The sequence below is a fragment of the Talpa europaea genome, assembly GCF_964194135.1.
Source record: "Talpa europaea genome assembly, chromosome: X".
In the NCBI taxonomy this organism is placed as follows: Eukaryota; Metazoa; Chordata; class Mammalia; order Eulipotyphla; family Talpidae; genus Talpa; species Talpa europaea.
The window spans coordinates 46,850,198-46,866,427 of NC_140081.1; the positions used below are offsets into that span (position 1 = coordinate 46,850,198).

Here is a 16,230-nt window from a genome sequence, read left to right on the forward strand (position 1 = left end):
TATTTTAGTGTTTTGGGAACACATTAGCTGAAATAATTTTTGGTTAATAGTAACTGAGTTATAATCTAATGGGTTATTTCAAAACATGTACTTATACACTAGCATTGGGTATAATCTTGGCCCTTGTCTAGGTTAATAATGTTGGGTACATAATGTCTTTTAGTGTCTGAAGAACTAAGGTTTTTGAGATGACAATTAAAGGTTATGATTTAATTGTCAATATTATCACTTAGGGCTAGAATTTTTATAGAGATTAAATATGGTTGTTTTTGCTGTTTTCTAGTATTTATGACACAGCTTCCCAAACATTTAATTAAAGTAAAATTTGGTAGCCTGTCATTTAATCAATTAAAGGAAATTTTGTGGAACCTCAGCAAAGCTTTAGAAACACTCCACAAACTTTCTCCCTTTCCTCCTGGGAAGGACATTAGATAAATTTATCCTATCTGGTTTACCTGGTAAAGTTACACTACAAGGGAAGCACTGTCACTTGGAAAAATGGAAAAACTCTAATATGTACAAAAATGTTAACATTGGTTTTCTTAAACAAAATCTTTCAATACCTGATATGTATGTAAATTGTCAATGATTATTGTTGCCTTGCAATATTATATACTTCAATGGTTTAATGTCTGCAGGACTTGTTTCTACACACACACACACACACACACACAAAAGGCCTCAATTGATTCAAAATGATAAACTTTTGAGAGTAAAAATTTTTCTACAAAGGACTGTATAGACTGTTGGAAATACACCTGATTTTTACTGTTTTGTTTGGCATAACATTGAAAATGTTTTTACATTTTGCCTTGATTCAACAAAGTTTTCTTGTTTTGACTAACCAGACTCTACAGCAATGTTATATATATATATATATATATATATATATATATATATTTTTTTTTTTTTTCTAACAAAACTAACCTTTTGTGTGACTTTGAGTACAATTCTTCCAGGGAGTTGACATAGAGCTAAACTAAAATGTGGAGAAACTGCTGCTTTGTTCGTAGGGTTCCAGAAACCTCTGAAAATGATGAGGAAGCTTGCCTCCATTGGCAGGACTGAATAACCCGGTTCCCTGAACAGAAAGCTCTGTCATAAAGCCTGAACTTTTTCGTCTTTTCACTGCCATTAATGATGTACACTTCAAACAACCTGGACAGGACACCGATAAGATCCCAGTGCGTGCCTACGTTAGATACCCCTTCGTTATACTTCTGGGGAATGCCTCAGCTACACGCATTCAATTGCGTGGGACTTCTTACTCCATTCATTGTTCTGGCTGCATTGTTACTAATTGAATTATCCCCTCTCTTGCTCATTTGTATCCTGTTGTAATCTTACTTAAAAAAAACCCCTATGTTATGTTACCTGTTGATTTACATGATATGCCTTGGTATGATAATACTGCCATGCAAGTTTTAGATGAAGTAATGCTCTTCTTCGTCCTAAACGTTTTATTGCCACCCTTATTCTAGGAATTGCTGCTCTAATTTCCCTGGTTACCTCCTTAGCTCCTTCCTCTGTTGCTTTGATTCAGGAAGCTAAGACAGCTTCTTTTGTAAATGACCTTACCAAAAATGTGACCATGGCACTCTCTGTGCAGCAGGACATTGACTACAAGTTAGAAAGAAAGATAAATGCCCTGGAAGAAATTGTTATTGCCATTGGAGATGAAGTTCAGCTGCTTAAGCAGCAATTATCCACTCACTGCTACGTTCAGTTTTGTTTCATTTGTGTTACACCTTTGCGTTATAATTCCTCTCTACATTGGAATCTTACTAAACATCACCTATTGGGCATCTGGCATGACAATGACCTCTCTCATGACCTTGCATCTCTTCAGTCTAAAATCTCTGCTGTCAGTAAATCTCACCTAGATACTTCAGTCTCTTCCTTTGCCCATTCTCTGGCTTCCACTCTCCAATCTTTAACTCCTACTCACTGGTATCATCTTGTTCTCTCCTTCCTTGTTCTTTCCCTACTTGTCCTGCTTCTCTGTTTGTTTATTCCCTTCTGTGTCCGCTCACTTCACAGGTCCATCTACCGCATCCAGTGTGACATGTATGCTTACCAACTTCGTTCTAAAAACAAAGGGGGACCTGCTGCACCCCCCCCTGCAGTGACCTTCAGGGCTAATGGCTGTTGCCATGGTCCCTGAGGTCCGGCGTGGGCAAGGAACCATGCGCGCAGGGGGAGAACAGCAAACTCCCTAAGATGCAGAGAAGCCGAATGCCTGCCAAGAGATAACGACCACCAGAAGCTGCCACAAAGATGATTAAAAGACATGCTGACCACCTGGAACCTTATCTCGCTTTCTCAAGGCCCACAAACTTTATTCTGCTACAACTGTCTCTCTAAAATCTTTCCTTTTTCTGGTCATTGATTGCTAATTAAAAAACATACGTAATTTAATAATTAGGCTAATGCAAATGAAACATTACTAAACACTGTGTTATAATAGAATTGTTGGTTTAATAATCTTTCTGTTATGTGCTTGACTTTAGTACCTTTGATATTAACTGCATGATAATGTAAATTCACCCATGACAATTAATTATGAGTAAACATGAGTAGGTAGTAGTAGTAGTAGTAGTAAGTACAACAAGAATATAATTATGTAGAACAAGAATATAAAGAGTTAATAGCCTGTCTACTTAGGAATACAGCTAGGTCCAGATGTATTTTGGACATAAATCACTGCCCTGTCAATGATAAGCTAAACCTATGAGCAAGCTGATTTCTTTGATGTTCACTGTTCTATGCTTTTAGAAAACATATATATACTGACCACTGACTCAAATAAAGTTGCACTCAGATTTACACTTTCTTGAAGTGTGTCTGTTTGTCATTTCTTTAACCGAATCCCTGACCACCCTGCGCAGTCTCTCAACCCTGAGACGGCCTCATCGTCTACTGCTGTGCTGGTCCGCGGCACATGATGAAAGGAAAAATACAGCAAGACACATAATAGTAAAGATCCCAAGAATCCAAGACAAGGAAAAAATAATGACGCTGACAAGAGGGAAGAAACAGATAACATACCAAGGAAAACCAATCAGACTGACATCAGACTTCTCTGAAGAAACACTATGGGCAAGGACAGAGTGGAGGGACATAGTCAACAGACTCCAAGACAATAAATGCCAACCAAGAATACTCTATCCTGCAAAGCTTTCCTTCCTCTATGAAGAAAGAATAAGGACCTTCCCAGACAAACAGAAACTCTGGAATTTCATTACGACTAAACCCAAACTCCAAAAAATACTACAAGGAGTCCTAAATCCAGAACCAACAGAGGGATGAATAACAGCGAAACAAGGCCAAAAAAAGTTATTAAAGGAATAAATGAATAAAATCAGAGGAAAGACAAACACAATGGCAAATACAAGTGCTAACATAGCAATATTAACTCTAAATGTAAATGGACTAAACTCTTCAATAAAAAGACATAGAGTCACAGGCTGGATTAAGAAACAAAACCCAGGAAACACATTTAACTACAAAAGATAAAAACAGACTCAAAGTAAAAGGATGGAAAGCAATAGACCACAAAAGAAAGGCAAGAATAGCTATACTTAAATCAGATAAAACAGATTTCAAACTCAAAAAGGTAAAAAGAGACCCATACAGTCACTTCATTATGATCAAGGGGACAATACTTCAAGAAGAAATAACACTCATTAACATATACTCACCAAATGAAGGAGCACCAATATATATCAGACAACTATTAGCATCTCTGAAAACAGACATCAGAGAAAACACATATATAGTAGGAGATTTCAACACACCACTATCAACAATGGATAGATCAACAAGACAAAAAATATGTAAGGACACTAAAGCTCTAAATAAGGATCTAGAGCTCATGGGCTAAACAGACATCTATAGAACACTAAACCCCCAACAATATGAGTACACATATTTCTCAAGCGCACAAGGATCATTCTCCAGGATCGATCACATACTGGAACACAAGAACAAACATCAACAGATACACCAAGATTGAAATCATACCAACCATCTTCTCTACCATGAAGATATCAAACTAGAAATAAAGCATGAAAAGGCTGCAAGGAACTCTCCTACCTCATGGAGATTGAAACCCACACTACTGGAAGACCACTGGACTAATGAGGAGATAAAGAAGAAATTAAAAAAATACTTTGAGTAGAATGACAAGGAGGACACCAGTTTCCTAAACATATGGGATGCAGCAAAAGCAGTAATAAGAGGAAAATATATAGCAATAGAGGCTCACATCAAGAAACAAGAAAGAACTCAAAGAAACAGCCTGACATCAAAGCTCAAAGAACTAGAAAATGAACAACAACAAAACCCCAAAACCAGTAGAAGAAAAGAAATAATAAAAGTCAAAGCAGAAATAAATGAAATCGAAACTAAAAAAACAACCCAAAAGATCAATCAAACCAAAAGCTGGTTCTTTGAAAAAAATAAATAAATTATGCAAACCCCTAGCCAGGCTCACAAAGGAAAAACAGGAGAAAGCACAAATAAATAGGATCACACATGAAACAGGAGAAATCACAACATACACAGCAGAAATCAAAAGAATAATCAGAAACTACTATGAACAGTTATGTGCAAACAAGTTCAACAATCTAGAAGAGATGGACAAATTCCTGCAACTCTACAATCACCCAAAGCTAGATAAAGAAGAAATAGAACACCTAAACAGACCAATTACAAGCAGTGAAATTGAAATGGTAACCAAAAACATCCCCAAAAACAAAAGCCCAGGACCTGATGGATTTACAAATGAATTTTACCAAACATTTAGAAACGAATTAGTGCCTATCCTTCACAAACTCTTTCAAAAAATTGAGAAGGAAGGGATAATACCAAACACATTCTATGAAGCCAACATTATTACACTAATATCAAAACTGAACAAGGACAACACAAAAAAGAAAACTACAGGCCAATCTCTCTAATGAACACGGATGCAAAAATCTTCAATAAAATTTTAGCTATTAGAATCCAATAATGTATCCATAAGATAATTCACCATGACCAAGTAGGATTTATTCCAGGGACACAAGGATGGTTCAGCATCTGAAAATCAATCAATGTTATCCAACACATCAACAAAAATAAATATAAAAACCATATGATAATATTGATAGATGCTGAGAAAGCTTTCAACAAAGTACAAACCCATTTATGATAAAGGCCCTTGAAATTCTCGGGATACAAGGAATATACCTCAACATCATAAAGCCCATATATGACAAGCCCATAGCCAGTATCATTCTCAATGACGAAAATCTGACAGCATTTCCATTAAGATCTGGAACAAGACAAGGATGTCGGACTCTCACCACTGCTTTTCAATATAATACTGGAAGCCCTAGCCAGAGCAATAAGACAAAAGAAAGACATACAAGGAATTCAAATAGGGAAGGAAGAAGTTAAGCTATCACTATTTGTAGATGCCATGATAATATACATAGAGAACCCCAAAAATTCCATAGAAAAACTAATTCAACTAATCATCATTTTAGTAAAGCGGCAGGATACTAAATCAACATGCAAAAATCAGTAGCCTTTAGACACAAACAATAAATCAGAAGAAGAAATAAAAAAAATCCCCTTTATTATTGAAAGAAAAAAAAATCAAATACTTTGGAATAAACCTAACAAAAGAGGTAAAGAACCTATACAAAGAAAACTATAAAACACTGTTAAAAGAAATAGAAGACACAAAGAAATGGAAAGACATCCCCTGCTCATGGATTGGAAGAATTAACATTATGAAAATGTCCATCCTACCAGAAGCAATTTACAGATTCAATGCTATTCCAATAAAAATTTCAACGACATTCTTCAAAGATTTAGAACAATTATTGATGAAATTCATATGGAATCACCAAAAACCTCAAATAGCCAAAGCTCTCCTGAAACAAAAAAAAATAGAAGGGAATGGAGTCATCACACTCCCATATTTCAAGCTATACTACAAAACCATAATCATCAAAACTACATGGTATTGGAACAAGAACAGACACATGGACCAATGGAACAAAATAGAAAATCCAGTAATAAACCCACAGATTTATGATCAACTAATCTTTGACAAAGGAGCAAAGAATATGCACTGGAGCAAAGAGAGTTTGTTCAATAAATGGTACTGGGAATACTGGGTCACTACATGCAAAAGAATGAAGTTTGACTACTACCTAACACCATGCACAAAAACCAACTCAAAATGGATTAAAGAAATAGACATAAGACCTGAAACCATAAAATATATAGAAGGAAATATAGGCGAAACACTACATGACATGCACCTCAAAGACATCTTTACAGACACATCACCCAAAGCAGTCATAGTGAAGGCAAAGATAAACAGCTGAGACTACATCAAATTAAAGAGCTTCTGCACAGCAAAAGAGACAAAAACCAAAACAAAGAGAAACCGTACTAACTGGGAGAAAATTTTTTGCACACAACACTAATGATAAAGGACTGATCCCAAAAATCTACACACATATGAAAAAAAATGTTCAATATCACTTGTAATTAGGGAAATGCAAATCAAAACTACAATGAGATACCATCTTACACCAGTGAGAATGGCACATGTTTAAAAAACTAGCAACAACAAATGTTGGTGAGGATGTGTAAAAAAAGGAACTCTTCTGCACTGTTGGTGGGAGTGCAAACTGGTCCAACCACTATGGAAAGCTGTGTGGAGATTTCTTGACCTACTAAACAGACTTCCATATGATCCAGCAATTCCACTCCTAGGTATCTACCCAAAGGACACAGAAACATCAATTCCAAAGAGCACCTGCACCCCTCTGTTTATAGCAGCACTATTGACAATAGTTAAGCTTTGGAAACAGCCCAAATGCCCAAAAATAGATGACTGGATCAAGAAGATGTGGTACATATACACAATGGAATATTGCTCAGCATTCAAAAAAGATAAACTCATGCAATTTGCAGCAACATGGATGGAGCTGGAAGGGATTATGCTCAGCGAAATAAGCCAGAAAGAAAAAGATGGTCTCACTCATAGCAGGAATTTAGAAACCTAAATAAGAGACCAGGGAAAATACTAATACAAAGTAAAAATCAAAATCAACAAGCAACTATGGAACAGAGACACACTGTGGGGGGAGGGGAGCAGGAAGAGGAAGGATTAGGGTCAAAATAAGGGGGGTGCAATTTTATGGGGAATATAACCAAAATGAAAATGCATACATGTGCAAAAATGAAAAATGATGTAAGAATTATATAAAATATTAAAAATGTGAACAATGTTGTTATATATGTATATATACACACATATACATGTAAATAAAATAAAAAATGAAAATAAAATAACTTCTACAGATCTAATGGATAGCATGATGTCTAAAATGAATAATACTAGATAATATACTTGAACATTTCTATGATAGTATATCTTAAATATTCCTGTAACACTCAAAAATTTTGTAATTTGTGAGATTAAGGATGTGGTAATTATTTCAGGATATATACATGTACCAAATCATCATGGTGTACACCATAACACAATGTTATGTTAATTATATCTCAATAAATCTGGAAGAAAAAAACATTTGGCATATATAGTAGTCATAGACTCAGTCTGATCCCATCTGCACTATTTCAGCAGTTTTTCAGGCTAAGAGTGAGGTGAACATAGGAAATCCCTTCACATCTACAAAATGAGATTACTTACTTTAAAGCTGTAAGGACTTGTTTTGGGTCTTCTGAATGTTTAGCTAAATATTCCAAAGCTTTTCCTGCCACAATTTGATGTCCATTCTACAAAGGACAAATATAACATTTAATTACATCTCATAGTGATACTTACAAAATATTATTTATACTCTTGTCCATTAATGACAAGAAAAAAAATCTGAACTTAAAGCTTACATTCAGGCAGGAGAGATAATAATAAACAATAAACAAAATAAATAAGCAAGCTGTATAATATGTTAGAATTATACAAAAAATTGATCCAGGACAAAAAGGATCAGGAGTGGGAGTGGAATGGGATTAGCATGAGTTATTTTAAATAGGGTGGTAAGGATAGGTCTCATCAAGAAGATGACATTTTTTAAAACTCTTATGTATCTACAAGGCCAATTCCCTGACCAACTTTAAGAGTTTAAGAAGATATATCCCTGTTTGCTTACTTATTCATCCCAAGAGGCTAGTACTATGACTGGCACACTGTAGGTGCTCAATAAATGTATGCTGAATGAGACATTCTCACCAGCAGTTGAAATGACTTTTGTAAAGACATTGTAGCAAGTGAAAAATGGCTTCTACACTTGTTCTTTTTTAGATATACAATTTACTGGCTTTGACTCATCCATCCTTCTTTCTATCTCCTAATTCAAACTATTTTAGTCATTTTCTTTTGAATTTTCTCTTTTATTAAAACTATCTTCTTTTTCAGAAACTCATTTCCACAATTGTCCCACTGGCTTTCTTCTGCTTTCCACATCAAACGTAAATTTATAGGGCCTCCCTGTTGGTGCAAGGGGTTAAGCACTGCGCTATGAAGCAATCCACAACCTCTACAGCATGAATTCGATCCCTGGCTGGCCAGGGAGAAACCCACATGGTGCAGCAGACCTCTCCTGTCTCACCCGCTGCTCCCCTCAGCAGTGTATTTCAGTCGGCCTGTTCTGTTCCCCACTCTATCTCTGGTGAGTCCACTCATGCCCCTACATCTCTGGGCTGTACCCCAGCTCTTGTATGCATAAATAAATAAATACTTTTTAAAAAGAAAAAAAAAACAAATGTAAATTTATAAACCTTCCCTTAAAAAGAAATTTGCCTTTGGGTTCCTCAATAGCAAATTTCTTTCATTTCCTCCTTTCCATCCTGCACAAAAACATTCTGTATATGCATTTGCCAAATATTATTCCTTATTCAGGAGTTCTATTACCCTACTCATTAACATCAAAATACATACAATTCAAGCTATATCTAGCAATTACTTTGGGAAGATATTGGGCTAGGTGGTAGAAATACGGTCCTCAAAGATCTGACAAGTCAATTTGGACAAACAAGTCATGTATGAGCAATATACTACAGTATAAATGGTAAGGACCAAATAATTAGCATACACATTGAAAATACTGAAATTCAGAATAAGAAGAGAACACTGAGACTTGGAATTGATTTGGGAAGTCTCTACAGTAGAGGGAAACCTTCAATTGGGTTTTGAAAAGGATAGCATTTAAATATTTAAAGGCATTTTTTAAAAAATGTTGGGGTGGTGCAAACAAAACATGGTAAAAGGAATATGATTGACCTGTTTGAGAGACACTGTGTTTGGCTGAAGTGATAAGACCTTTTATCTCCCCAATTCCATTGAGCCTAATGTAATGGTGATTTATATTACTATGAAGATGATTCAGGGGAGAAATAAGAGATAAAGTAGAAGGAACAGCTGTGGCCAGATTATAAAAATGTAATAAATATGCTATATATGTTAATGAGAACAGAAACACTGCACTTGTAGATCAACCTTCAAAGATTACAAGTCACATTTTCAACCATCTTCTTAGTTTTCAGAATAATCCCAGAGGTAGGTATTAGCTTCATTTTGGAATTATGAAATTAAGATTCAAAGAAGTGCTTATTAGCAGAGCCAGTACTCAAACAGCCTACAACCCACTTCAAGAGTTCAACAAGTTGGGCCTCCCTGGTGGCGCAGCGGTTGAGCGCTGGGTTGCGAACCTGCCCGCAGCCTCTGAAGCGCCGGTTCGATCCCCGGCTGCTCCCCGGCCACCAGAGGAGGGTCCCACACGGCGCGCAGACCTCTCCTGCGGCCCGCTGCTCCCCTCAGCAGTGTACTTCGGTCCTTCTGCCTGCTCTGCTCCCCGCTCTGGCTCTGGTGAATTCTCTCACCCTCCCGCGCTTCTGGCTGTACCCAGTGCATGTATAAACAAAACAAACAAACAAATAAATAAATAAACATGCCTCTATAAAAAAAAATTAAAAAAAAAAAAAGAGTTCAACAAGTTACTACAATGCTTTTCCTAGCCTATATATTAGTAAGAGCATTATTAGTAAAACAAAAATAGTAATATAAGCATCTATTGCTTCCAAACTATAGTTGTTTTGTGGTTATGAACTGAACAGTTTCACAGAGATTTAAACTGTTTTGTTCCAATTGATGAGAAAAATAATTTCCCAAACAATATATTTACTATTAGTTTGCATGGTGTGGCATTTTAAATATGGAGTTCCTTTTTTTCTTTTGAAATTTTTTTAAAGATTTATTTATTTATGTATATAAGAGCTGGGGTAGAGGCCAGAGATGTGGAGGGTGAAGAGGATTCACCAGAGACAGACTGGGGAACAGAACAGGCAGATTGACTGAAATACACTGCTGAGGGAAGCAGCAGGCAAGACAAGAGAGGTCTGCTTCACCATGTGGGTAGCTCCCTGGCCGGCCCGGATCCAACTCGTGCTGCAGAGGCTGCAGATTGCTTCACAGTGCTACGTCTTAACCCCTTGTGCCAGCAGGGAGGCCCTGGAGTTTCTTTTTTAAATTGATGTTTTTCTATCTTTTTTCTGTAATAATAAATACAAATCTGTTATCTCTTTTCATTTATTTACTTTATATTATAAAGATATAAAGAGAAAAATAATAATTCTGCAACCAAGCTTGGTGTGAAAATATGAAGCAAAAGAGGGTAAAGGAAGGTCTGTCCTGTGCCAAACTTATGATTTCATTGTCTTTGAAAATAAAAAAGAGGGCCTCTCTAGTGGCACAGAGGTTAAAGTCTTAGTGCTATCAAGTCATGGCCAGCCACTGCAGCATGAGTTTGATCCCTGGGACAGGGAGCTAACATACATGACACAGCAGACCTCTCCTTACTCACCTGCTGCTCCCCTCAGAAGTATATTGTAGTAGTTGCCTGTTCTCCCCATTCTGTCTCTAGTGAATCCTCTCTCACACACCCCACACCTCTGACCTACACTCCAGTTCTTGTATGCATAAATAAATAAAAGTAAATCTTCAAAAATAGAAAAGAGGTAAAAATCTAGTAGATGGATACATAACAATTACCTCCAGAGCAAACTGGGCAGCTAAACTGAGGAGCATGACAGTTGAATCTCTTTCTGTAAGTGCTATATTCTCTCCTGGATTTTCAGCAGTTAATAAATTATCTAAAGTAGCAATTGTCTGCAAAGCTGAAAAACAAGAAAACAATTCAAAAAATGAGATATTTATCAAAGTAATAGCTATCCACGGTTCATTATACCACAATGACTTTGGAACTCACCTTAATATTTAAAATATTACTTAATTTTCATAAAGTCATCCAACTTGCTAAACTATCAGGAGGATTTGAATGTCAGAAATTCACTTTTGTGAATTTACCCAATTACAAAGCAATGACATACATATAAAGATGTTCATCCAACATTGTTTTATACGACCAAATATGGAAACAACTTAAATTTCCTCAATAATTGATATGCTAAATACATTTTGGTAGTTCCACTGAATGGAATACAATACAGAATGAAGTAAAACAAATAGAATGGTGGTATCATATTGTTTTTTAGGTATACAGGGGTCAATATTTTTGTTGTTCTTATTGAAGTACTATTATTTTACATCCAGGGTGTTTCCATAGTGTATTAGTTATCACATTTGTCTCACCATTATTTTACATCCAGTATAGGATTCCCCCACTCAGCTGTAGTCACCACAACACTCCCACTACAGAAGCGCCCATAGGCCTTCAACATAGTTCTGGTGTTCTCCCCTCTACCCCTTGCTTTTACCCCTTTCTCTTCCCCTCTGAAAGATAAAGATCTATGGTCAGTTTTCAAAGATTGGTCTTAACTTTTGTTTTTGACCCTTTGTTTATCTATATTTCACTTATAAGTGACACCAGTCAGTATTTATCTTTCTCCTTCCGGCTTAATTTCACTTAGTATAAGCCCTTCCAGTACTTTCTATGTTACTACAAATGACATGAATTTATCTTCTTTTGATTGCTGAGCTGTATTTCACTGTGAATATATATCACATATTCTTGATCCACTTGTCTGTTTTTGGAACATATAGGTTGTTTGCATATATTGGCTATTGTAATGGTGATGCAATAAATATAGGAGTGCAGGCTTCCTTTCACATATGTGTTTTTGTATTTTTTGGGTAGATACATAAGATTCCTAGATACCTAGGAATTTCTGAGTCATATGGTAGATTGATTTTTAGTCTTCTGAGAAACTTCCAAGCCATTTTCCATAGGGACTGAACCAGTCTACATTCCCACCAACAATGTATGAAGGTATCTTTTTCTCCACATCCTCATCATCATCACTACATGACATGCACCTCAAAGACATCTTTACAGACACATCCCCCAAAGCAGTGATAGCGAAGGCAAAGATAAACAGCTGGGACTACATCAAATTAAAGAGCTTCTGCACAGCAAGAGAGACAATAACCAAAACAAAGAGAAACCCCACCAACTGGGAGAACATTTTTGCACACAACACTAATGATAATGGACTGATCCCAAAAATCTACAAAGAGCTGATGAGACTCAACAAAAACAAAGAAAATAATCCAGTCAAAAAATGGGCAGAAGACCTAAAAAGAAACCTCTCCAAAGAGGAAATGCAGATGGCCAACAGGCATATGAAAAAATGTTCAACGTCACTTGTAATCAGGGAAATGCAAATCAAAACTACCATGAGATACCATCTTACACCAGTGAGAATGGCACATATTAAAAAAAAAAAAAACAGCAACAACAAATATTGGTGAGGATGTGCAGAAAAAGGAACTCTCCTGCACTGTTGGTGGGAGTGCAAACTGGCCCAACCACTATGGAGAGCTGTGTGGAGATTTCTGGACCTACTAAACACAGAGCTTCCATAAGATCCAGCAATTCCACTCTTAGGTATTTACCCAAAGGACACAGAAACATTAATTCCAAAGAGCACCTGCACCCCTATGTTTATAGCAGCACTATTTACAATAGCTAAGTTTTGGAAACAACCCAAATGTCCAAAAATAGAAGACTGGATCAAGAAGATGTGGTACATATACACAATGGAATATTGCTCAGCATTCAAAAAAGATAAACACATGTGATTTTCAGCAACATGGATGGCGCTGGAAGGGATCATGCTCAGTGAAATAAGCCAGAAAGAAAAAGAAAAATACCAGATGGTCTCACTTATAGCAGGAATCTAGAAAACCTAAATAAGGGACCAGGAAAAAGAATATAAGAAAGAAAAAATCAAAATCAACAAGCAACTATAAACCAGAGACACACAATGGGGGGTGGGGAAAGGAGGGATGGGGGTCAAAATAAGGGGGGTGCGATTGTATGGGGAATAGAAAAATAAATAAATTTTTTAAAAAAGAAGAGGTCCTTTGGGGAAAAAAAAGGTGTCAGGTGGTATTTCATTGTGGTTTTGATTTGCATTTCCATGATGGTAAGTGATGATGAACATTTCTTTATGTGCCTGTTGGCCATTTATGTCTTCTTTAGAGAAGTACCTATTTAGCTCTTCTGCCCATTTTTGTTTGGTTTATTTGTATCCTTTTTGTTGAGTTGTAGGAGTTCTTCATATATCTTGGATGTAAGTCCCTTTTCAGATATATGGTGTGCAAATAATTTCTCCCATTCAGTAGGGTGTGTCTTTATATCAGTTTTGGTCTCTTTCACTGTACAGAAGCTTTTCAGCTTGATGTAGTCCCAATTGCTTATATTCTCTTGTTTTTCTTGCTGCTGGGGATGACTCTGTTAAGATACCTCCAGATTTATGTATTAGAGTGTTTCACCTATGTTTTCTTCTATATATTTTATGGTTTCAGGTCTTTTTTTAAATTCCATCACCTTACTCTTTCGATTACTATAGGTTCCTAGCATAGTTTGAAGCCCAGACATGTGATACCACGATTTGGTTTACCACCACTTTTCTTCTTTCTTGTCAGGATTGCTTTGGCTCAAAAAACTTCATAGTACCCTATTCTATTTATATGCTATTCTGGAAAAGAAAAACTACAGAGCAACTGAAAAGAGTTTCCAGGGTTTCTAAGGTAAGAAGTGGTGGGAAGGAGTGACATTAAAGTGACCAAGCGTAAAGTAATATTTTTCTGTAGCTTCATTGTGGTGATGGTTACATGGTAAGTATGCATTTATCAAAACTCACAGAATTATTAACAGAAACAAACCTCATAAAACCATACACTAGCAATATAAATTTTATTGTAAACATGACTTTAAAAAGTGGTCACAGATAACTGAGGAAGAAATAATTAGGGTGACTATTGCTATGTTTAGAAAGCAAAATAATTTTTGATAGAATATTAACAGAAAAGGCTTAATAGGAAAACTAATTTTTCATTCATTTTGGCAAAAAGTTTCAAGTTCTTTTATCCATCAACATAATATATCACATAAAATAAATACCCAGAAATCACTAAAGAGAATGTTGATGATGAATATGACAACAATATTAACCATGACAAAAAATTGATTTTAACTAGCAACTCCCTAATTAATATAAACATACTTTACTATTTGGAGCATTTCTTTTTCAGTGCAGAGTAAATCTTATTTTTCTTATGGAGTGAATAAAAAGTCCACTGCACACAGCAGGCATTCATACTTAGTTGCTTAATTAGATTAGCACAAATTCTGTTTGTATACATTAATTTAAGACCCTCAATTTTTCAACTTGTAGCCTTCACAAAGGGCAATCGGTCTGCAGTTCAAACCACTCTCAGGACTTGCTCAGCTACCCTAAGGTCTGATGAAAATAATGTTATAGCATAGGGATATCTACAATAAAATGAAGAGATGTGTATGTGTGTGTGTGTGTGTGTGTGCAGACACAACAGTTATGAAACTATGCTTAATTTAATGGAAAGAACACAGTAGTAACAGAATGAGAGCCACGTGAGCAATTCCAACACTATCGACTTGGTGACAGAAATTCCATGAAAGGCCCAATCTTAGACCAATCACCCCCTGAAAAGGGTGAAAATCAAGAAGGTACCCTGTTCTCTAAAAATAATTGATTTTTTTAATTAAGGTAAATTTATTTTGCAAATGTTGTTTATATTTTAGAGGTAGAGGATCTCCCCTCAAGTACTGTTACCACACCACACCCATCATCAAAGCACCCACAGTCCACTTCCTTGGGAATCTTGTTCCCACTTCACTTTGTTCTCACCCCTTCCTATTCCTCCTTTTTAACCAGAGTTCACAGTCAGATTTCAGGGTTTGTTATTAGTTTGGCTTTACCTGACCCTCTGTTTTGTTGCACTTCACTGCATGTGGAATTGCTACTATCTAGTATTTGTCTTTTTTCTTCTGACTGACTTCATTAGCAAAATCCCCTCCAGTTTCATCCATATTTTTGCAAATGGTAAGAGTTTATCTTTTTAAATAGCTGTGTAGCATTCCACTGTGCATATGCACCACACGTTCCTCTAATAAGAAATCTCTAATGAGAACATTGATTATGGAGATGACAGCAATATTAACCTTGATTAAAAATTGATTCGCATTTGTTACTCCCTAATTAATATAAACATACACTTTACTACTTGAAGCCTTTCTACTTCAGTGCAGAATAAATCTTATTTGTTTTGGAGTGGTTAGGTTGTTTCCATAGCTTGGCTGCAATGAATATATGAGTACATATATCCCTTCTAATTAGTGCTTTTACATTCTTTGGGCAGATACCTAGGAATGGAATTGCTAGATCATATGGAAGATCTATTTTTACTATTTTGAGAAGCTTCCATACTGTTTTCCATAAAGGCTGGAACAGTCTAAATTCCCACAAACAGTTTAAGAGGATTCATTTTCCCCACATCTTCCTCTAAAGAAGATGTAATAATGGTTTGCAGTATTGCCCCACAGATTTTTAAACTTATTTTTTAATAGGATGGTTCAAATGACAGAAAGTACAAAATAGTATGTACATTGACAAGACTTTCACACCAATTCTTGTCTCACATCTACCCAGGTTCTAATTCCTCACTAAGTAGCCCACTTGTTTCTTATGTAACGTACAATAGTTACTTTATGCATGGTTGTATTATCTTCACATAGGAAAGTTTGAATATATATATTTGTCTCCAATGTTTTAAAAACAACATTTTTTTCTATAATGGTCAATCATGTTTGTTTATTATTTGAGTTAATCAAATATTAAACTCATAGTGAACATTTGTAC

General features: G+C 35.9%; 1 protein-coding gene across 1 annotated transcript in view; it reads right to left on the reverse strand.

The window, feature by feature from the left end:
* Positions 1 to 16,230, reverse strand: part of TEX11 (testis expressed 11) — a gene marked incomplete at both ends in the record, with an annotated part of 405,993 nt that overhangs the window by 104,502 nt on the left and 285,261 nt on the right. The window contains 2 exons of the mRNA XM_084259198.1: positions 7,721 to 7,806; positions 11,078 to 11,202. Of these exons, the coding sequence (XP_084115324.1) occupies positions 7,721 to 7,806; positions 11,078 to 11,202 (211 nt within the window). The remainder of the gene's footprint in view (positions 1 to 7,720; positions 7,807 to 11,077; positions 11,203 to 16,230) is intronic.